The 21,584-nt window shown below is 50.8% G+C and overlaps 1 protein-coding gene across 4 annotated transcripts in view; it reads left to right on the top strand.

Moving 5' to 3' along the window:
* Positions 1-13,007: 13,007 nt before the first annotated feature.
* Positions 13,008-21,584, top strand: part of LRP1 (LDL receptor related protein 1) — a 79,060-nt gene continuing 70,483 nt past the window's right edge. Inside the window, exons 1-2 of one of the 4 annotated variants that reach the window (XM_033440411.2) lie at positions 13,101-13,556; positions 20,765-20,920. Coding sequence is in view for 3 of the 4 variants with exons in the window: in XM_004276518.3 (XP_004276566.2) it covers positions 13,490-13,556 (67 nt within the window). In the remaining variant the exon portion in view is untranslated. Of the gene's footprint in view, positions 13,557-20,764; positions 20,921-21,584 lie in introns of all 4 variants that reach the window. The other 3 variants (XM_004276518.3, XM_033440412.2, XM_033440410.2) reach the window with 3 other exon arrangements.

Consider the following 21,584-nt stretch of genomic DNA (forward strand, 5'->3'; position numbering starts at 1 on the left):
GGGCTCAGGGGCCAAAGCCAGGCCTATGCTGCCCCCTGGTGTCTGAACTGATTCCCAGAGCCCAGCTCCTCCCCTTCCCCTCCACGTGGATGGGCAAGTGTGTGCAGGGGCGCACCCAGCCAGGCCGCAGAGGGTAGCAGTTAAGAACTTGGCCTCTGCGGACAGGCTGCATGGGTTCAGATCCTGCCAACGTTGCTAACTGCACAACTCTGGGCAGTTTACTATTTGTGCTTCAGTTCTGTCATCTGTAAAATGGAGCAAATAATGGTCTTAACTTATAAAGTTGTGAGAGTGAAATGCAATAATACATGTGAAGGCTTAGAACAATACCTGGCACATAGTAAACGTTAGGCACTATTTTTACGTCCCAGAATTAGCCAGAAAGGAGGAAGACAGAAGGGCCTCCATCCTACATAGGGTCCCCGGATTTGAGGGTAATATTACTGCCACAAAGGCAGAGGCTATTGGAGGTATGTTTATGTATTTATTGTGTCTGGAAGGCAGCCAGTTGAAAAGGAGGGAGAGCCGGGGTGGAGATGGCAGGCAGGCAACCCGTCCATGGGTTTAAACGGCTAGGATGACAGCATGCTCACAAAGGCACTCACGACACGTGCACTTCGTGTGTGCTCCCGGGCGCCCACTCTGCCTGCAGACATCCACAGACATCGGCTGAATTCAGGCTTTGCCATCTAAGGGTCTCTGGAGGGCCAAGTCCTTCAGAACTTTGGCAAGAGGAGGAGAGGAGTGAACTTTGGCTCTTTTTGGGGGGTAGGAAGGCGAGGAGCAAGTACTGGAGGTAAAACAATATTTATTATCATCTTCTCTAACTGATTGCCCTGATGGGGACACTGTGATGTCGTCAAAGGAATTTAGAGGCATATCTGACACGGGTCTGACTCCACTTAAAAGCTTTGTGACTGTGTGTCAACCCCTCAAATGGAGACAAAAGCTATACCTACTTGCCATGGCCTAGGCCAGGGGGAGGTGTCGAGGGTGCCAAATTGGAGAAGGCACTCATCTTCAAGGTGGTGCAAGTGAGTGGTTGGCTAGACTACTGGTAATAACACCCCCATTTGCATGACCCTGAGAGTGAGTGCTTTGCTTGCCTCACCCTCCTCCGGGTCCCACCATCCGTCCACTTTCTGTAAAGATCGCATGAGGGAAAGCAGAGGAAAAAAGCATTTTGTAGTCTATGAACTGCATGTTGCAACCCAATGGTGAGTCACAAAATCAGTTTGGTGAGTGTATTCGTTTGCTAGGGCTGCCATAACAAAGCACCGCAGCTGGGGGTGGGGGTGGGGGATGGCTTAGACCACAGAAGGAATTCATTGTGTCAGAGTACCAGAGGCCGGAAGTCCAAGGTCAAGGTGTTGGCAGGGTTGGTCCCCTCTGCGGGCTGAGAGAGAGAATCCGTTCCAGGCCCCTCTCCTCGGCTTGTAGATGGCCATATCTTCCTATTAACATGGTATTCTCCCTATATGCAAGTCTGTCTCCAAGTTTCCACCATTTTTTGCTGCACCACGCAGCTTGCGGGATCTTAGTTCCCCGACCAGGGATCAAACCTGGGGCCCCGGCGGCAATGAAAGCACCGAGTCCTAACCACCAGGTAATTCCCAAGTTTCCCCTTTTTATAAGGATACCAGTCATATTGGATTAGGGCCCACCCTAAGGACCTCATTTTAACTTGATTACCTTTGTAAAGACCCTATCTCCAAATCAGGTCACATTCTGAGGTACTGGGGGTACCTCATATGAATATGAACTTTTGAGGGATATATGAATTCAATGTATTAATATACCAATTTTCGAGAGACCCAGTTCAACCCATAACAGTGAGCCTTGACCATCACTATTTTTTTAATGAATTTATTTATTTATTCATTTATTTATGGCTGCGTCGGTTCTTCACTGCTGCGCGGGGGCGTTCTCTAGTTGCAGTGAGCGGGGGCTACTCTTCATTGCGGTGCACGGGCTTCTCACTGCAGTGGCTTCTCTTGTTGCGGAGCACCGGCTCTAGGCGCACGGGCTTCAGTAGTTGTAGCATGCAGGCTCAGTTGTGGCTCGCGGGCTCCTGAGCGCAGGCTCAGTAGTTGTGGCTCATGCGCCTTAGTTGCTCCACGGCATGTGGGATCTTCCTGGACCAGGGATTGAACCCATGTCCCCTGCACTGGCAGGCGGATTCTTAACCACTGTGCCATCAGGGAAGTCCACTGACCATCACTTTTTTAAAACAAAGTATGATAGAATAGAAAATATCAGAATGCATCACACAAAGTGAGGATAAGTGGTGTCTAATGAAATTTGTTTCTGTTTTATATATTTATCTGAGTTCTAGGTCTTCATGTAAAAGATACTTTTCAGTGCTGGTTGTGATCAAAAACAAAGCACCATTTGGATGTTGGTAACCATCCCGTATCACTTTGCATTGCTTTTTAATTATGGGTACCTCCTTCTCCGACAAGGACATAAGCTCCCAGAGGGCGGGGACACATATCATCCTGTAGACTCTGCTATGCAGCTAGAAAAAAACAAAATTCATCCTCACTAGTGAATACAAAAACTACCATTTACTGAGTGCTTACTGTGTACCTGTGGCTGGGCTGTTTTACATACTCTCTCATATGAGGACTAAACAGTGATGGATTGATGGCAGGAGCTTAGTATATTTCACAGACAAGGTGAACGCGCGCCACATTCAGGAGCACTGGGCAGCAGCCTGGGATTTGTGGAGGACTGAGGGATAGAAGGAAATTTCACAGAAGAAGTGTGGGAAGGTGCTGTGGGCCCCTAGGCAGCTCTGTCTCCCAGGCCTTTTCTATTCTCCCCAAATTTCCATCCACCTTGATACCAACTCACCATTTAGATTAGAGGAAATGGAGGCTATCAGTTGGAAACTCCTCCAGGTTCCTGCTGTCTGCCAACAGACATTTCATCAGCACCTGCACCATCCCTTCAGGCTCAGAGCAGAGGGTGTCTCTGTCCCTGCCCCTGCCCAAAGTATGTTTCTCCACCTGTGCTCAGGGCTTCTCCTTCTGCCTCCCCAGGCACTGTTCCATTAATTGTCCCCTCCATCCTCCAGATCTCCAGCCTCTCAGTTGCTAATTATTACAGCTCTTTTTTTTTCTGGCCATGCTTTGAGTCTTGTGGGATCTTAGTTGCCCGACCAGGGATTGAACCCGGACCATGGCAGTGAAAGTGCCAAGTTCTAACCACTGGACCACCATGGAATTCCCTATTACAGCTCTTTACCCTCAGCATATAAACATGTTCAAATCCCTCCACCTTTAAAAAAGTGAATCAGGGCTTCCCTGGTGGTGCAGTGGTTGGGAGTCCGCCTGCCAATGCAGGGGACACGGGTTTGAGCCCTGGTCCGGGAGGATCCCACATGCCGCGGAGCGGCTAGGCATGCACCACAACCACTGAGCCTGTGCTCTAGAGCCCGCGAGCCACAACTGCTGGGCCCGTGTGCCGCAACTGCTGAGGCCCGCACACCTGGAGCCCATGCTCCGCGACAAGAGTGGCCCCTGCTCCCTGCAACTAGAGAAAGCCCGCTTGCAGCAACAAAAACCCAATGCAGACAAAAATAAAAATAAATTTTTTTTTTTAAAAAAGTGAATCAAACTGATAGCAAGCAAACAAAAGCCATCCTCCCAGAATCTGTGTCCAGTTAATTCAATAAAAAATTTGTTGGGTGTCTGTTCTTAGGCTCTTATAGCTGAGAGGGGGAGTCAGATTTGTCAACAATGATACAACAGCATAATTGGGGCTGTGATTCCAGTGAAGCACAGGGTGCTGTGAGAGCGCTGTGCTGTGGGAGGGGCACCTAAACTAGGTAGGGGTTAGGAGTTAGGAGAGATCAGGGAGGTGATGCCGGAACTGAATCTTAAAGGAAATTAAGATTCAGGAGTTACCGAGGCAAAGAACAGGAGGAGAGTTAAACCAGGAAGGGGATCTAGCATGTGCAAAAGCATGGATACTGTGGGAGCAAGGTACCTTCTGGAAATGGTAGTAGTTGTCAATGGGGAACATTAGAGGATTTAGGGCAGGTGAGTAATATGATGAGATTTAGTAGAGAGACCACCCTGGCTGCAGCGTGGAAGATGGATTTAAAGAGTAAGTCTGAAGCCAGGAGAACTGTTCAGAAGGTTAATAATAATGAAGGAGACCATGTGATGGAGGAGGAGAAGTGAAGCATTGTGGAATTGAGGCCGGTTAGGAAGAGAAGTAAAGACATGAGGAGCCAGTGGGAAAGGCAAGAACAGAGTCAAGGAACTGGAAGTCTCAACCAACCTAAAGATCAGCCTTCCTGGGAGCAAGGGAAAGAAGGAACTGAAGGGCTGCTCGGAGACAAGGGGGTGAGATTTCCGTCGAGTTCTCCTGGGAGGGTGTGGCAGAGGTCACGGCTATGGGAGTGAGTGGCTATGGCAACATGGAGGTGAGCACTGGAGTTGAGGAGGTCAAGAACCAAGAGGCCAGGGTGCTGCTAGACTACCTGCATGAACACTGAAGCCACCTGGATTTGCTGAAGACCTGAGGTGGCCAGGAAGACGGCGAGTCGTATGCCAAAGTCTTTCTTCAAGGAGAGCGGGCAAATGACCCATCAGCAGATGGCAGCAAAAGTAATAAGGTTTAGTGAGGGTTCATGTGTTACCTTCATTCCTACTTTTTATATAATATAGGTACTGTACATTTTATCCTACAACAATACTGTGAAATAGAGCTATGTGCCCAATGTGGTAGTCACTAGCCATATATGACTTTAATTTTTTTTTTGGCTGTACCATGCCGCATGTGGGATCTTAGTTCCCCAATTAGGGATCAAACCCATGCCCCCTGCATTTGGAGTAGGGAGTCTTAACCACTGGACCGCCAAAGAAGTCCCTGTGATTCTTTAATTTTAATTAAAAAACTCAGTTCCTCAGGTGCACTAGTCTCATTTCAAATGCTCAACAGCCACGTATGACCAATGGCTACCTTATGAGCACAAGCGTGGGACATTTCCATCATCACAGTAAGTTCTGTTGAATGGTGCTGATAGCACTCGTTTTACAGATGAGGCAACTGCAGTGTGGAAAGTTTAAGTAATCTGCCCAAGGCCAAAGAGCTGGCAAGTAAGCTGAGATTTGTAGCCAGTTAGCCTGGCATAAGCACTGTTGCCCTTAAGCAGTATGCTACACATCTTCTCAATGGAAGGTGAAATAGCTGGCCCTTAAAAGGAAGAGGAATTTGTATGACTGTCGGGGCAAACACTGATGATGCCTGCTCAGCAGTGTGTCTTTCTCCCTTGTTGGCAAAATCTGGATTTCATACAGGTGTTCCCTTCCCATGCATTTAGGGGATGCATCTCATTGGTCTTGTCAATCATGCTATTTCCATTGTCCTGGCCAGTAGGACTTTGGGAGGATCTTGGAAAATATTTTGTTTTTCTTCAATGTCAAGTCCACATGTGATGTCTGGAATAGCTGCAACTATGTTGCAACTGTGAGGAAAGAGACCATCAACCACTGAAGACAGAATATCAGCGTGAAGTAGTAGAAAACTCTTGATGAATCAACCAGCCCTGGATCTGTTCTAAAACTCTTTATTCAATCTCCTTTAATTGGGTTTTCTGGTCCTTGCTGCTCGATGCACCCCTAACTGAGACTTTGGTGGAGCCACATTGACTGTAAGAAATGGAGAGCACAGAGCAGGCTGACTGCCCTTGCTCCCACCACCACCTGACTTGTCCACTTGGGAGAATAAGTGATATCTCTTTAAAAAAAAAAAAGTGTCCTCAGGGAAGAGCCATGTTTCAGACAAGCAAAGAGGGGCAAGGATAATCTGAGCCAAGGGTGACCCAGTGCCTTGTGCAAGGGGAGCAGTGCAAGGGTGGTCAGGAAGAGGAATCACTAGGCTGAGTGCAGAAGGGTGAACGCCCACTGAGGCCTGCCAAGGATGACAGGATGTGAGCAATGGTGGGGTCAGCTGATCTCAAGGTCCCAAATGTCAAGGTCCCTGCGGCTGTCAGGGGCTTACTGTGGCCAACAGACCTTCACCTCACAGAAGGACAATTAGCAGCCCTGGTGGGAGGGCGAAAGCAGGCATCTCTGGATGGAGCCAACTGTGATCAGGATTGAGCCTCTGCAAGGAAATTCCAGCCCTCTAACTAGCACTCTAATTACTGTCTTGCCTTTCCCTCGTCCCCGGTACAGCCAAGCTTCTTGGGAAAGTTATTCACGTTCCCTGTCTTCCCTTCCTCACCTCCTCAGTACACTGCCAGCTGGCCACTGCCCCCACCAGTCCAAAGAAACTGTTCTGACCCATATCACACATGCCCTCCTAGAATGATGACCTGTCCCTTTTCTGTCTGGACGGCTCAGCAGCATTCAACACTGTTAGCCACTCTTGAATAAGCTCTTCCCCCACTGGTTTTCATGGTCCCTGTCTCCTAGTCTTCCACCTACCTGTCTGGGTGCTCCTTTCTCGGTCTCCTGTCTTCACAGGCTACACTTCCTTGTAACCTCATCCACACTCAAGTCTGCAGCATACGAGGGGCAAAGCAATGTAACGTGGTTAAAACCATGGGCTCTGGGGCCAGGCCACCTGGGTTCAAATCCTTGCCCTACCACTTGGTCGCTGTATGACATCTACATCCCTATCAAGATGTAGGTCATTTTCCTCACCCCACCCCCTGGGGGAGCCACTGTTCTAATTTTTTCCACGGTAGCTTTGTTTTGTCTGTTCTAGAATTCATATAAATGGAATAAAACAGGATGTGCTTTGGAGGGAGAGGGATGGACTGGGAGTTTGGGGTTGGTAGATGCAAACTATTACATTTAGAATGGATAAACAAGGTCCTAATGTATAGCACTGGGAGCTATATTCCATACCCTGTGATAAACCATAATGGAAAATAATATAAAAAAAGAATGTCTATATGTGTATAACTGAGTCACTTTGCTGTACAGCAGAGATTGGCACACATTGTAAATCAACTATACTTCAATTAAAAACAAAACAAAACAAAACAAAACAAAAAAACAGGATGTGCTTTTATGTCTGGCTTCTTTTACTCACTATGTCTTGAGATTTATCGTGTTGTTGTGTGTATCCATACTGTGTCCATTTTTATTACTAAGTAGTATCCCATGGTACAGATATACCATAGTTTGTTTATCCTTTTGTAAAAAAATGATAGCTACCTGGGCCATAGCCAGTTTTTGGCTATTATGAAGAAAACTACTATGAACATTACTTTTTTTTAAAGTTTTATTTATTTATTTATTTATTTATGGCTGTATTGGGTCTTCTTTGCTGCGCGCGGGCTTTCTTTAGTTGCGGGGAGCGGGGGCTACCATTGCGGTGCGCAGCTTCTCATTGTGGTGGCTTCTCTTGTTGGGGAGCGTGGGCTCTAGAGCACAGGCTCAGTAGTTGTGGTGCATGGGCATAGCTGCTCCGCGGCATGTGGGATCTTCCCAGACCAGGGCTCAAACCCGTGTCCCCTGCATTGGCAGGCAGATTCTTAACCACTGCTCCACCAGGGAAGCCCTAGGAACATTGTTTGAATCTTTGTGTGACCATACGTTTTGATTTCTCTTGAATAAATAACTAGGAGTATAATTGCTGGGTCATGGGGTAGATATGTGCTTAGTTATATAAGAAACTGCTACATATTTTTCCAAATTTATAGTACATTTTACATTCCCAACACTGTATGAGAGTTCCAGTTGCTGTACATTCTCACTAGCATTTGGTATTGTCAGTTTCTTAAAGCTTAACCATTTTGGTGAGTATGGAGAATTCTCTCACTGGTTTTAATTTGCATTTTCTTGATGACTAGAGATACTGAGCACTTTTCATGTGCTTATTGGGCATTCATACACGTTCTTTTGTGATGTATCTGTTCAAATCTTTTGTCCATCTTTTTAAAATGGGGTGTCTTTTTATTACTGTGTTATAGGAACTTTTTTATGTATCCTGGATACCTTTTTTTTTAAATTTTTTTTATTTTTTGGCTGCACCGCATGGCATGTGGGATCTTAGTTCCCTGGTCAGGGATTGAACCCACGCCCCCTGCAATGGAAGTGCGGAGTCTTACCACTGGACCGCCAGGAAAGTCCCAATACCAGTTCTTTGTGAGATCAATATTTTGCTTACCTTTTGGCTTACTTATTCACTTTTCTTAATGGTGTCTTTTGATGAGCATCAATTTGGATATTTCTTTTATCAATTTTTTTTTCTTTTATGGTTATTGCTTTCTATAACATAAGAAATTTTTGCCTACTTCCAAGTCATGAAGATATTCTGTGTCTTCAACCTAAAAACCTTATGATTTAGCTTGTATGGCTAAGGTCTATCATTAATTTATGATTAGCTTGTATGGCTAAGGTCTATCATTAATCTTTTTTTTTAATCATTAATCTTGAATCAATTTTTGCACATGGTGTGAGGTAGGGATCACGATTTACTTATTTCTCCCATATGGATATTCAGTTGTTCCAGCACAATTTGTTGGAAAGATATTCCTTTTCCCAGTGGATTGCTTTGACATCTTCATCAAAATTAAATGACCTTTAAGTGTGAGTCATTTCTGGCCCTCTATTCTATCCCACGGATCTCTTTGTCAGTCCTTATGCCAGTACCATAGTGTCTTGATTACAGTAGCTTATAAGTCTTGAAGTCAAGTAGTACAAGTTCTCTGGCACTGAGAATTTTTTTTGTCAGCACTGGGATTTTAAAACTCCCTGGGTGATTCTAATGTGCTGCCAAAATCTGAGAAGTTGAGAACATTCTAATGTGAGCCACAGTTTCTAGACTCAGCTTTCCCTGTCACTATCCTCTAGGCCAACATGATAAACTAATTGATATACTTGATCCTACCTCTTTACCTGGAATCCTCTTCCTCTTCAGCTCTATGCCTTGTGCGTTAAGGACTTCATCAATTTCTCACCTGGCTCCCCACTACTTCTAGAAAAAAATTCTAAGTCCTTAGTGTGGCTAAAATCACCCTTTTGATTAGGATCCCTGATACTTCATCCATTATCTTCCCCAATAAGTACCTTAAGCTTCAGTCATACCATAACTGCCTCAAATGTTTTAAACTTCTTCATGCCTCCATGCCTTTGCCTGTCCTCCAGCCTAAAACACACTTTCCTTCTGTCATTGTTTATCATCTCCTTCCTCTCTTTCAACACATAGCCTGGTATCATCTACTCTGCCCTGCTTTGACCCTCTTATCTGGAATAGGTATCCTGCCCTGGTTCCCTCTGTGCCATGTACCTTTATCACAGGCATTAAGGTACTTTGTTGTAACTGTCAGTGATTTAGTTGCACAGCCCCACTAACCTGTACACTTCTTGAAGGCTGAGACTGTGTGTTTCCATCTCTCGTCCCTAGTGCTTACCAATGTAACTGGCACATATGAGGTACCTAATAAATGTTTATTAAATGAAAGAAAACTGGGCTCCAATCTGCACTGTGCTTTGGGGCAGATTCCTTAATTTTTCTGAGACTCTATTTCCTTATCTACAAACTGAAAAGAACACTTATGCCACAAGGCGGTTATAAGACTTAAATGAGCTAATCCATGTAAAATCCACTGCATGGACTTAGTATATGGTAAGTACTCAGTAAATCTTGGTTCTCTTCCCACTTTCCACCAGACCCTTCAGACACTCTTCCTGTTTACACTTCTTTAGCTGACCGCTAGGTGGTGTCAGTCTCTGGCCTGACATTCAATCCCAGAGCTGCCCCCTTAATGCCCCATCTCAGTGCCTGTTACAGTCGACAGGAAAGGGAGATGTTTAATAATCTGCTGGGAGATCCAAAAAAAGGGGATATCCTCTTCACCAATTTCTTTGCCCACTGTCACCATTCTTGGTTTCCCGATCATGGGTTGCACAGAATTCCTCCTTGGTTTCCTCTATTTGGTTACAATTCCAACTCAAGGGTTTGAAGATGGAAAAAGCTTCTTTGAATAGAAGTGGGGAGAAAGAGAAGAAGCTGAGGGAGAGAGGGACTATATAACGGGTGCTATAGGAGAAATACGGAGAAAATGCTTCCAGGCACATCCCGTTCGATGGTACTTAGTTATGATTGTCTCCTCTACCAGTGCAGACTCCCCTAGTCCTAACACTCCTGTCAGCTTACCCACTGAACAATCAAGAGGTCCTAACACTGGGTGGATACAAGAAGTAAAAGACATGTTACTTGCCCTTAGGGACCACCTTATGGTCTGATGGTAGACACAGAACCCTCGAAATTAAGTGCTAAGTTCTCGGTACTGAGGCTATCTTGAGAGCAAGTTTGGAACAGGAGTGATGGGCAGAGTGAGAATAACAGGAGAGCCTTGCTGATGAGGGTAGGAAGCAGCTGAGAGAAGAGTATAATTAAAGGCTCAAGTAGAAATATGCATTCTCTTGTCTTATAGAGACAACCTCAGCACTTCACACATTGGAAATAACCCAAGGGCCCAACAATCCCAGTAGACTGTGGAGTATCCAAGCAAGGAGATTCCAAGTAGCCAATACAAAGAGTGAGCTAGATGTGTGTGTACAATGTGGAAAGGGATCAAGATGAGTTAACTGAAAAAAAAGCAAGTTCCAGAACAGTATATACTGTATGAGCTCATTTGTGGTTTTAAAAGATGTTTATATTTGTTTATCGTTTTTTTTTGGCCACACCAAGTGGCTTGTGGGGTCTTAGTTCCCCGACTAAGGATTGTAGCTGGGCCCCTGGCAGTGAAAGCACTGAGTCCTAACCACTGGACCACCAAGGAATTCCCTGTTTATCATTTCAAAAAAAAAACCTCTTGGAAGGAGACCCAAGGAACTCTTAGTAGTGATTATTCTGAGGGTGGGACTGAAGAATGGGAGTATGGAGAGTAGTGGCAAGTTTACTTTTCATCTTGTACCTTCCTATACTCTGAGTTTTGCAACCACTAAGTATTACCATTTTTACAATATAACGTTCATAAAAATAAACACACATTCACATTCAGGAGATAGCAGGGGTTGGGACGTAGCAAACGAGAAGTGTTGATATGCTGGCTGAGGCCAGATATTGGGAGGCCAGGACTGGGAGAAGAGTCCACATTTGATTCCATTGTCTATAGACACCCAGTAGAGGTTTGCCAGCCAGGAAGAGACACAGGGAAAGCAGTTTCAGGAAGATTTCACCTGCATGAGACAGGTATCTGGGAGAGGAATGGGGCTGCCCCCACATAACCCTCTTGGGCTACGTATGGTCACTCCAGCTAGCTTTTTCCTTGCAAAGCCGTCTGAAGTCTGTTTCAATCTGACTTCACTTGGATGACAACAAGGAGAGAGGGTCCTGGGAGAAGAAGGAACCTAGTAGTAGTTCATTAAAATGTTAGTAAGTCGCTGCCATGAGACCACCACTGTGTTAGCCCATGAGGTCTGGATGAAAGGATGAATAAGACCCCACCCCTGCCCAAAGAAACTCCAGCAGTGGAAACGGAGGAAATCTGAACTCTATTTCAAAGGAAAAAAATGACAAATCTTGAGCACAGGTTTCCAAGATTGGTATAGGAGAGAAAGGCCCAGAAGACAAGTTGGCAGTAAGTCTGAGGTTTCTGGCCTGGGAGACTAAAGGCAGGTGGCCTTGGCCTTGAGCAACGCGAGCCAGGAGGAAGCTCTGGTTTGGTGAAAAGGTCTAGCTCCTTCTGGATTCCTCTCTTGCTCTCACTGCCATCAATAGACAAGTCCTCCATGCTGCTCCACTTTCTGCCAGGGCCAGGCTGGCGTGAGGATTTGGGGCCTTTCCTTGAACAGAACTTTAAAAGGGAGAAGGGTGGTGCAAGCCTCCCTCATCTCTAATGTGAATTTCTGGCGTCGCCTGCTGTCTCCCTGAACTCTGACTTCCAGACACCAGAAAGTCAGACACCCAAGGTACAGCCTTAAAACACCGCCCTGAAGGGGGCAGTGGCCAGAAGCACATTCACTGGGCTCTGGGAACCGCCCGGCGCCCTGTGGACTCAAAGCAGCATTCCCTTACGGGCTCAGGCTGGGACAAAGGTCCGGCACTCAGCAGACACCTCCTTAGAACTCGAGGCCTGGAAACAGAGGTCCAGAGTCCCTCATCTTATTCCAAATCCCTGTTGCTCGGAATCTAAAACCCCGACTTGGTGGGAAGCCAGTCAGAAGGTATAAAAAAACAAAACACCAAACAAAAAAATAAATGAGCCCCGACCTCTTGGAGCGAAGGTGGGTGGAACTTACTTAACCCCACCCGCTGGTGACTCACCTCCCTCCAAACCAGGGCCTGCCTCTCCCGGTGCCAGGCAAGCAGGGCGGGGCGGGCACTAAGGTGGGCTCCATCCCCAAGCCCTAGGCGGGCGGACAAGCTCCGGCGTGTCCCGGCGGGTGTCCCTGTTTACTCCAAGTCCGGGAGCGAGGTTGGGGCAGGCCGTCTCGGCCCCTCCCCCACCCCGCCCCCCTCCGCCGCAGGCCCCAATCCCCGTCCAGGTTTTACAAAGTCTCCAAATCAAAGCTCAGCTTCTCCCCGCATCTTCCCCGCGGACTGGCAGCCCCCGACCCCACCCCAGTCATGGGAAGGCACAGTCAGGGTTCCCCCAGGAGATCAGGCCTCGGTCCAGACCTCCCGGTCTTGGATCCGCAGACGGGGCCTGAAATTCTAGGGAAAGACACCGAGTTTCAAAGAAAAGCCGCTCAGCTCTCCTCAACCCCCCCTGCCCAACCCCCCTCGCCCCTTCAGCTGCCGAGCGCCAGGGAGAAAGGCCCAGTCACGGGAATGGGCGCTCCAGGCCCAAAGCCAGCCAGCGGGACCCCGGGAACCCCCGCTCTCGGACCGGTAGCCAGAGATCCAGATCTGGTCGCCGCTCTGACTCCCCCTCCCCAGGGCAGCGCGCCAAATCGGCGCATGCGCACTCACAGGATTGCCGCGTAGCTCTTTCTCCCCCCCCCCCTTTTTTTTCTTTCCCCGCCCCTTCTCTCCCTCCCTCCTCTCCCGGTCCCCTCCCTCTCCCCCCCCCTCAGCCCGCCCCGCGGCACCTCAGTCCGGGGAACAGTGGTGCGAGCTCCAGGCCCGTGCACTGAGGAGGCGGAAACGAGGGGAGACCCCATAGCTCCATCAGGCCCCTTCCGAAGGCTCCCCCACCCGGTCCACGCCCCCCACTCCCCCACCCCGCCTCCTCCCAATTGTGCATTTTTGCAGCCGGAGGCGGCTCGGAGATGGGGCTGTGAGCTTCGCCCGGGAGGGGGAAAAAGAGGAACGAAGAGAAAAGCCGGGGGTGAAGGGTTTGGATTTGGGGGCAGAGGGTGCACCCCCGTCTGCAGGCCCTCCCCAAGGGGCTCCGAACTCTACCTCTTCACCCAGACCCCTGGTGAGCTTTGCTGAAGGATAGGATAAGAATAGAGGAGGAGAAGGGAGGAAGGAGGAAAAGGGGGGACCCCCCAATTGGGGGGGGCGGCGACGGCGAAAAGTAACAGGACCAGAGGGCAGGGGGCTGCTGCTTGCATCAGCCCACACCATGCTGACCCCGCCGCTGCTGCTGTTGCTGCCCCTGCTCTCAGCTCTGGTCGCGGCCGCTGTCGATGGTGAGTGAGATTCCGCGGCCCCCTTGGACCCCTGGGGACACCCACTCCCCAGCCCCCACTCCTGCGTTCGGATGGGAAAGGGAGACGCGGGAGGGGGTGCCTTTTGTTATCCCAGTCCAGCTGACACAGCAGCGGCCTGACTGGGGGTGGGGATGGGGGTCCAATTTGGAGGATAGGGGCCCCGGGCAAATGATGCTTCTGGGACCCCCCCAGCCCAAACAAAGACCAGAGGCCTGGGAAGGGAGAGGAGGGATCCCCTTTTTACTGATCCTGACATCTAGAGGCCTTCTTTTCCTATCTCTGGTGGGGGAGGGCCTCTGCCTCCCCTACATCCTCCACCCCCCCACACAACACATCTGAATTGTAAAGGAATCCGGATTTGCTGTTTACTGGCTGCAAAAGGGGGCGGGGGTCCTTTTGCAGTGGCCTCTGCATCTGGAAGGGTAGCCGGGTCAGGGGTGCCCCGCTGGGCAGAGGGCAGGCAGGACAGGGAGGATGGCTGTGGTGGGGAGAGAGAGGGCCACGGGAGGGCCCCCTGCTTGGGTGTGGAATCTGGGCCCTTGGAGACCGGGCTTGAAGGCCTGGGTCCAGGATCCAGCGGGCTGCCAGCCTGGGTTCCGAAATGAGCACTTCCCCCTCTCAGGGCCTCTGTCAGTAGCCTGGAAAGGGCTGTGTTGGGGGGTGTAGCGGGTGGGGGAAGGCGAAGCTATATGACTTTGAATTTTCCTTCTTAATTCCTGGGAGCTTTGAGATGAAAAACGTTAGATGTCATCATTGGGGAAGGGGACTGGAGAATGGCCTGGAATGCTGAGGTGGGAGGGTGGAGGAAGGCTGCTTTCTCCCTGACTTCTGGTCTGATCACAGTTTGTACTGGAAGGAGAGTTGGAGGCTGGATGGGGTTATGGCTATGCCCCCACCCCCTAATTCCCTGCTCCTTTGGTAGATGTGTTTATTTCTCTCCAGCATTTCCCCTCCTCCCCTCATACGCACACACTTTGTAGACTGCAGTTAGGTTTGGGCTAGAGCCGTGTCCTTTTGGAGAAATGGGGGGCCCTCTTGCCTTTCTTTAATGTCAGCGATTTTCCCTCTTACTTGTGAGTCACTGGTTCAAGTCTTGCTCAAGCTTTGAGCTGGGGTCATGGGGTTGGGCTGGGCTGGGCCCCTGATTTGGAAGGGGTGGGATCTCATCCCTTCCCGTCATTTTAGTCCTCTCATCCAGGGAAAAATCTGGACCCAATACCATCGTGCACCCCTCCTCCATCTTCTAAATTTTGCCAGATTGTGATTGGGAAAGTTTTTCTCTGAAACCAGACTATCTCTCTCTCTCTCTCTCTTCCCCTCCCCACAACTTGCTTCAGTGCGGGGAGGGAGGTTAAGGGGTCAGGAAGTAGCTGTGCCCAGAAAGACAATATATTCAGTAGCTCTCAGTTATGCCGTCTTGGGGACTCTGTCCGCCTACCCCCCACCCCACATCAATTATCTGCCCAAGAGGAGGAAAGAGGCTCTGCCCTGAATACCCTTCAGACCAGCCCTTGCCCATGACTTCCTCAGTTATGCATGTTGTTTCCTCTTGTTCTCAGCCCTGTGAAGTGAGAGGGGAAACTGAGGCAGAGAGATTTGGGTACAGCGACTTCTGGGAGGGATAGAAAAAAATGTTGAGAGAGAGTGACCCATCAAGAGCCCCACGATGGAAGGCAGAGGGAAAAGGGGGGTCTCTGTGGAGAGCAGAAAAAGTCCCCAGCCTGGTCAGGAATGGCCCCAGGGAGCTTCACCCCCAGGGTTCCAAAGCGGTGCTATCTGCCACACCAAGTTGGTGGGTGCTTTTGTAAGTTTCCACGCAGTCCACAGCTGTAACCCCAGCTCAAACCAAACTCTATCCAAAGTCCTGGAGCGAGGACCCCTCCCCAAACACCCATACTGTGCTCACCTTAAGAATGGGAATAGTGAATCATCGGTTCTACCCCATTCTGGGGAGTGGGAAAGGGAAACTGCACAGACCTGTAGGGCCAATGTTGTCCAGGACAGCCTACGGATTCCTCTATCCCCACCCCTGCCCTCATGTCTCAGGCCCACAGACACGGAACTTTCTCCTTCGTTTTCTGGAGAAGGACACGTCCTGGCTCCAGCTTACCTGACTCAATGTCTAACCTTCCTTTCTGCTGCTATCACAGACCTTGCTGCTTTCCCTCCAGGGGAGCAGCCCTAGGGTCCTTCTCCACCATTTCTGCCTTCTCTGCTATGCCTGAACCCAATCCCCAGGGTCCCCTTCTCTTTGGGGAGCAATGTCACTCCCTGCTAGTAGACAGAATTGAGTATACTTGCTACCTGGGAGGATGGAGAAACAGATGGAATGGGGAATGGGAAGAGGAGTTACTGAGGTCCCTGCTGAGATTAGGAACATTTTGTAGTGGAGAGGGCTGGCTGCCTCCCTCTCTCCTACCCATCTCCACGTACCCCCTCGAGCCAGGGTATTACCATTTATCAGACAAGCTGGACAGTTAAGTGAGTTATGAGACTGAGTTGTTTGCCTTCTGGCTCTCTGAGAGATGGTTCCAAACTCCCTTCTCCCCTGGTCAGACTCAGATCTTGGACATCTCCCCTCACCCTCGTCTTTCAAACCAGGGATGTGTGGGACGTTGATGTGGGGATGGAGGGATATTTTGATGTTTGCGGCTGCTTCTCAAGACTTCCTTTTCTCCTAATCTTGCTCCCCCTTCCTCCATTTTCTCTCTATATTTTTTGCCCCCAACCACTCCCCATCACTGGGCCTCTTAAAGATGTCAGCAGGGGCTCTGGTCAGAGCCAGATCCTGTCCAAATCCCCGGAACTTTACAGAACTCCTTCCTTACCTTTGGGAAGCCCTTCCTTACCTTTGGGAAGCCCTTCCTTACCAAGTCTAACTTTCTTTCCTCTTGCTGTAGTCTCAGCCTTTGCATATCAAAACCCCAAACCTAAGGCTTATTCCCCTCTGTAGTTTCCTCTCAGGGCACCACCCCCCTCCCCAACCCTCTATGAACTCTCCAGCATCCAAGTCCTCCAGCTCCGGATGGGGGTTCCTCGCCCTCTGGGAATCTGAGCGCAGTTGAGTGGGACCATGCAAGCTCTCCCTGACCTGGTGGAGCTGGGTGCTGGGTGTGGGTGTTTGAAGAACCTAGACCCATGCCCCTGTGTTCAGTCCCAGATTTCAGCCTGGTTAGCAGGATCCTGCATTGTTTGGAGAAGGAAGCAGTTGGCTCCGGATTGCTTCCGGTGCGGTGGCCCCAGGCCCCAGGCCCCAGTGTAAAACCTGCCTGAGAAAGAGGTGAGGGACAGTGAGGGGAGGTATTTATCCCTCTTGCACCCCCAGGGAAGATGAGAATCTCCTGGAGGCCTTGGCTTCCCTGTTGAAGAGCTTCAGTCTTCCTTCCTCCCACCCTCCCAATTCTGTGGGAGGCAGCGGCCCCTATTCTGAGTCTCCCTTGGGTCAGGCACTACTAGGGCAGAGACTCTCTTTGTCCAAGTCAAGGTATATGCTTCCCCACCCTGAGTCTCAGGGATGTTGTTCTCCGGGGTCATCCCAAGACAACTGTGTCGTTGTCTTGGCAACCTCTCAGCTGAGACCCCTTCCCTGGTTTTTGCCTCTGTCTGTGTATCATTGGTGTGTGCTCTCTTGGCCTCAAAGAACCTCTGTCTCTCATCCTCTCATCTCTCTTACCTCATCCTTTGTGGCATTCTTTGTCCTGTCTCTCTCAGTCTCTGTCTCTTGCTTTGTCTCTGTCTGTCTCCATCCACCTCCACCCAGGCCTCTTGGTATCTTGAAAGCTACCTGGGAGCAGAAGTCTCTCCTGGGCTTTCCCACGTGCTCGCCATTTTGGAGTTATTCTTCCCCTCCCAGGCCAAGCTTGGAGTATCCAGTTCGGCAGTGAAAGTTCTCCCTCCACTTTCCTCCAAGTTCCTCTCTCTTCTTCCCCCTCCACTAATTTTGGGGAGAATGTTTCTGGAGGAAGGGAACTTGATACCCTTTGTGGGTTGAGTAAGAGAGGGAGTGCAGATAATTCAGACAGGAGGAGGGAGGTTAGACTTCTGGCAGAACTTCCTCATAACCTGAGAACTGGAGAAAGGTGTGAGGAATGGGTCAGGAGCCTAGAGCTTTTCCTTCTGCAGCGCATAAGCTGTGTGTGTGTGTTGGGGGGTAGGTGGAAAGGCCTTCTAAAGGCCTGGTGAGAGATATGCTGACCTCTGGAGACATTCAAAGGGTCTGATTTTACTTGTGGGGAAAGGAAAAGATGGTGGGGAGGTCAGGCTAATGTCCTGCTGAGTCAATATTGACTCAGGATGGAGGGGGAGACCCTTCCCCTCCCCCAGCAGCCCAAGCCATCCTGTCTGTCTGTCCAGGCCGCAAAGCAGAGGCCCAGACTCAGGAATGACAAAAATGTGTCTGAGCCTCGTTGAGCTGCGGGGAAGGAGCCACCGGGTAACACCCAAAATACATAAAATTCAGTGAAAAGCTCTTGGTTAGGGTCTGGGAGGCCCCTGCTGTCCCACCCCCATATGTTTGAAAGTTTAGATTCCTGCAGGCTCTGTCCCCCACCCCCTGGCCACCCCCTGGCTCCTCTGTTCCCTTAGATATATCATGTGGGTCCTTTCAGAAAACATCCCCTGATACAGAGCCTATCTCTCCCTCTGCTGTGTCTGCTCTTGAAAAGGGTCTCAGGGGTCTCTTTCATGCTTACCCTGTCTCAGGTCTCCTGGGTCTTTAGGAAATCTCACCATCTCTCTTCCTCTCCATCTCTGCTCCCAAGGGGATCAACAGATGGGTCCCCTTCTCTGGAGAAGACTCCCTCAGGGCTGTACTTCCCTGTCACTCTCTCTGCTCTGGTCAGGCCCTCTCACCGCCCTTCCCCACCCTGCCCCCAAGGTCCCAGAATGGGACAGGACGACAGCCAAGGCTTGAGCAGGGCAGCGGGGTCCGTGTTGTGTCTGGATGCACACCCAACCCTGCACCTCCTGTTCTGGCTCCATCTTGGTGGCCCTGGGGGCCATGGCTGGGCTGGGTGCCTGGGTTTGAGGGGGGGCAGGGGTGTTGGCCAGAGTTAGCATGGCGGTCACATTCATCTCCGGGCAAAGCTGAGAACAGACGGCCCCTGTGTCCTGGCATTCTCTCTGCAACCTCGCTCGCTCTCCCTCCGTAGTCCTCTCCTTCTTCTCCCTTCTCTCTTCCCTCTTCTGTCCCGTTCTTGTCCCTTTCCGTCTTCTCCACCTTCTCCCCTCCTCTCTGAGGAGCCCTGAAGGCCACTGCCACCTCCTATGATCCCTGTGCCCACTCCCAGCGCCAGAGGACCCTGCCGTTTCCCTTCTTCATCCTTCTTCATGTGGCTCCATCATCGTGGCCAGTGAGGAACTGCCGGTTCAGTCACTAATCGCTCTGTACCTCAGTTCCCTCATCTGTATGATGGGGATTGCAACAGTAGCCATGTCACAGGGTTTGAGGACCTAAATGAGTTAATGTGTACAAAGTGTTTCAGCTCAGTGGCTGACACACAGTGACCATGTTGAAAAATGTTAGTTCATATCCTTATAAAGCCCCAAGTCTCATGAGGGGCAGGAGGCAGGGGAGGCCACTAGTTGCTCCTGAACTTAGGGCCGTGTTGTTCCCTCATCTAAGGCCACAGAGGTGGGTTTCCTGGGTGCTGGCATCAGATGCGGAAGGCGCAGCTGAGGGCAGTGGGGTTGGCTGCTGGCTCTAAGCAGATTACAAGTTTCCTACCCCACTGCACTGCAGCTCCCTCTGCCTCCAAGTGAGGCTTCCCTTGGCTGTGTAGACTGCCCCGAAGTAGGTTATTTGTTTCTTTCCTCCCCTCTTCCCCCTGAAGGAAATCACAGACAGGCCTCAGCCTTCACGCTTGAGATTCCTAGGGCTTTCTCCACCATCCCTGATGGAAAGGAAGTTCTTTCACATCTCTCGAGATCCTTGTGCTGCCCTGACCTGTGGGAGACGTGCACCTCCAGTCCCCCTGCCCCGGCCCAAAGGGATGCTGCTGTGGGACGGGGGCCCTGAGCGCTCCTCTTCCTTTCGCTCCCATCCCCCGCTCCCTTCCCTCCGCGAGAGCACATCTGGTTTGTGAATCTCTCTCATTTCAGCTTTCGGAGTTTGCCAGCTGCTGTTTCCTCTGTCGAGTTCAGGCCAAAAATGGGGGTGGGGGACAGCGGGGGGGACAAAGTGAGGGCCAAAGGAGGAGGGGACCATGGCTGGGACTCGGAATGGAGGGGAGATTGGAGTGACCAACCGGTGACCTCAGGCCTGGGCTCTGAGTTCTACCCTGGGGAGGAGAGGGGGCGTGGACTAAAAGTCCAGGTGGAGGCAGGGGTGGCATGGGGGCCTTTCTGGGCTCCAAACAGCCCATCTGCCTCTGAGTCCCCTTCCAGCCCCCTCTACCCGCCCCGCCACCAGCCGGTCTCGGCTGGCCAGGGGAAGAGGACCGTTCTCTGGCATGCTAACTAGGCTGGCGGGCTGTTTCCCCGGGAAGACCTCACAGCTGGCCCAGTGGGGCAATGAACTCAGCATTATCCACCTCCTCAAGGGGCCTTTATTCCCTGCTCAGGGTGGGGGGGGAGGGGAGGGGGACTCCAGGGCCGGGGGCCTAGCCAGGCCATCCTTGATGTGTTTCCTGAACTCGGCTCTCATCCTGGCCAGGGGCCTGAGTGCTGTCCCCTCTGCCAGAGATGGGGGTTAGGGAGGGAGGACGTCTTCTCAGTGTGGCTGCCCTCACACTCCATCCCTCCCTGCTCAGAGCCCTGACACACTTTCCTTCTGCTCTGTCCCAGCCCTGAGCTCACTCTGCCCTGCTGTCTTCCCAGGGTGCTGTGGCTCCTGAGGGGCCATCCTGCCCCTCCTTGGCACCCCAGTGCCTAGTGCAGTGCCTGGCACAGAGCTGGTTTCCAGTGCACGACAGCCGAAGAGGAAATGGGATTGACGCAGACCAAGGAAGAGGCGATGAAGGGCTGGGAGACTGGCTGGGGGTGAAGGAGGGGGGTACTTTTCTTCCCGTGGAGGGCACGGTGACGGCATCGGGAGGAACAACTCCTGAGAGCCTCTCAGTGAGAATGGGGAGACTGGTGTGCACTGGTTGGTTAAAAGCTTAGAGTCAGCTCAACTGGTATGAGTCCTGATTTTGTCACTTGCCTGCTGTGTGAACCCACCTTCTCTGAGGCTTGGTTTCCTCATCTAGGGAATGGTGGTATTGGTAGTACCTACTTTGTCATATTGTGGAGAGGATTAAATGAGATGATACGTGGAAGGAACTAGTGTACCACATTTCCTGGCACACACTGAGGTAACAATGAGGGTTAGCGTTACCGTCTTTAATTCATCCCCGGAGAATGAGGTAAGAGAATGGGGCAGGAGCAGAGGGAAGCTGGTGGGGGTGAGGGTTTAGGGCAAAGAGGTCCCGGATATAGGACCTTAACGGGTCGGCTGGGCTGAAACCAGCTCCTACAGGTCACCCCAGCCATCCCCCTGCCTCAGCTCTCCAACTCTGTCATCCTGGGCAGTCTTAGGTGCTTCTTACCTCTGAGGGCATCTGCTGAAAGTCTAACCAGCAAGGGAGGCTGTGTCTTTAGAGAATGCAGGTGGAGGCAGGGCTCCTCTGCTGATGCCATCTCCAAGCCACCACTGTGCCAAGGGCACCCCAGACACACATCCCATCTGGGGGCCTGGTGGTTAAGAGTTGGAGATGGGCAGGATGATGGGTAGGGACCAAAAGTGTCCCAGAGGGCGAAGGAACAGAGAGGTTAGAAAAGACCAGCTCTGGACCTCTAGTGAGACAGGGAGGAAGATAAAGAGAAAACACGTCAATGGCTAAATGCCCCATCGCTCTCAGTCAGCAAAATGGGGTTGCTGGTGTCTGACCAGAGTAACAGAGAACAGCAAGGGCTTTGACCCTGAGGACTGGGGGAGGGCACACCGAACAGGCAGTCTTCGGGACTGAGCGGGGGACAATAAAATGTGCTCCCTGCATCCTTCCCCTCCCGCCGTTGCAGGTACGTGGT

The sequence above is a fragment of the Orcinus orca genome, chromosome 11 (assembly GCF_937001465.1).
Source record: "Orcinus orca chromosome 11, mOrcOrc1.1, whole genome shotgun sequence".
Lineage (NCBI taxonomy): Eukaryota > Metazoa > Chordata > Mammalia > Artiodactyla > Delphinidae > Orcinus > Orcinus orca.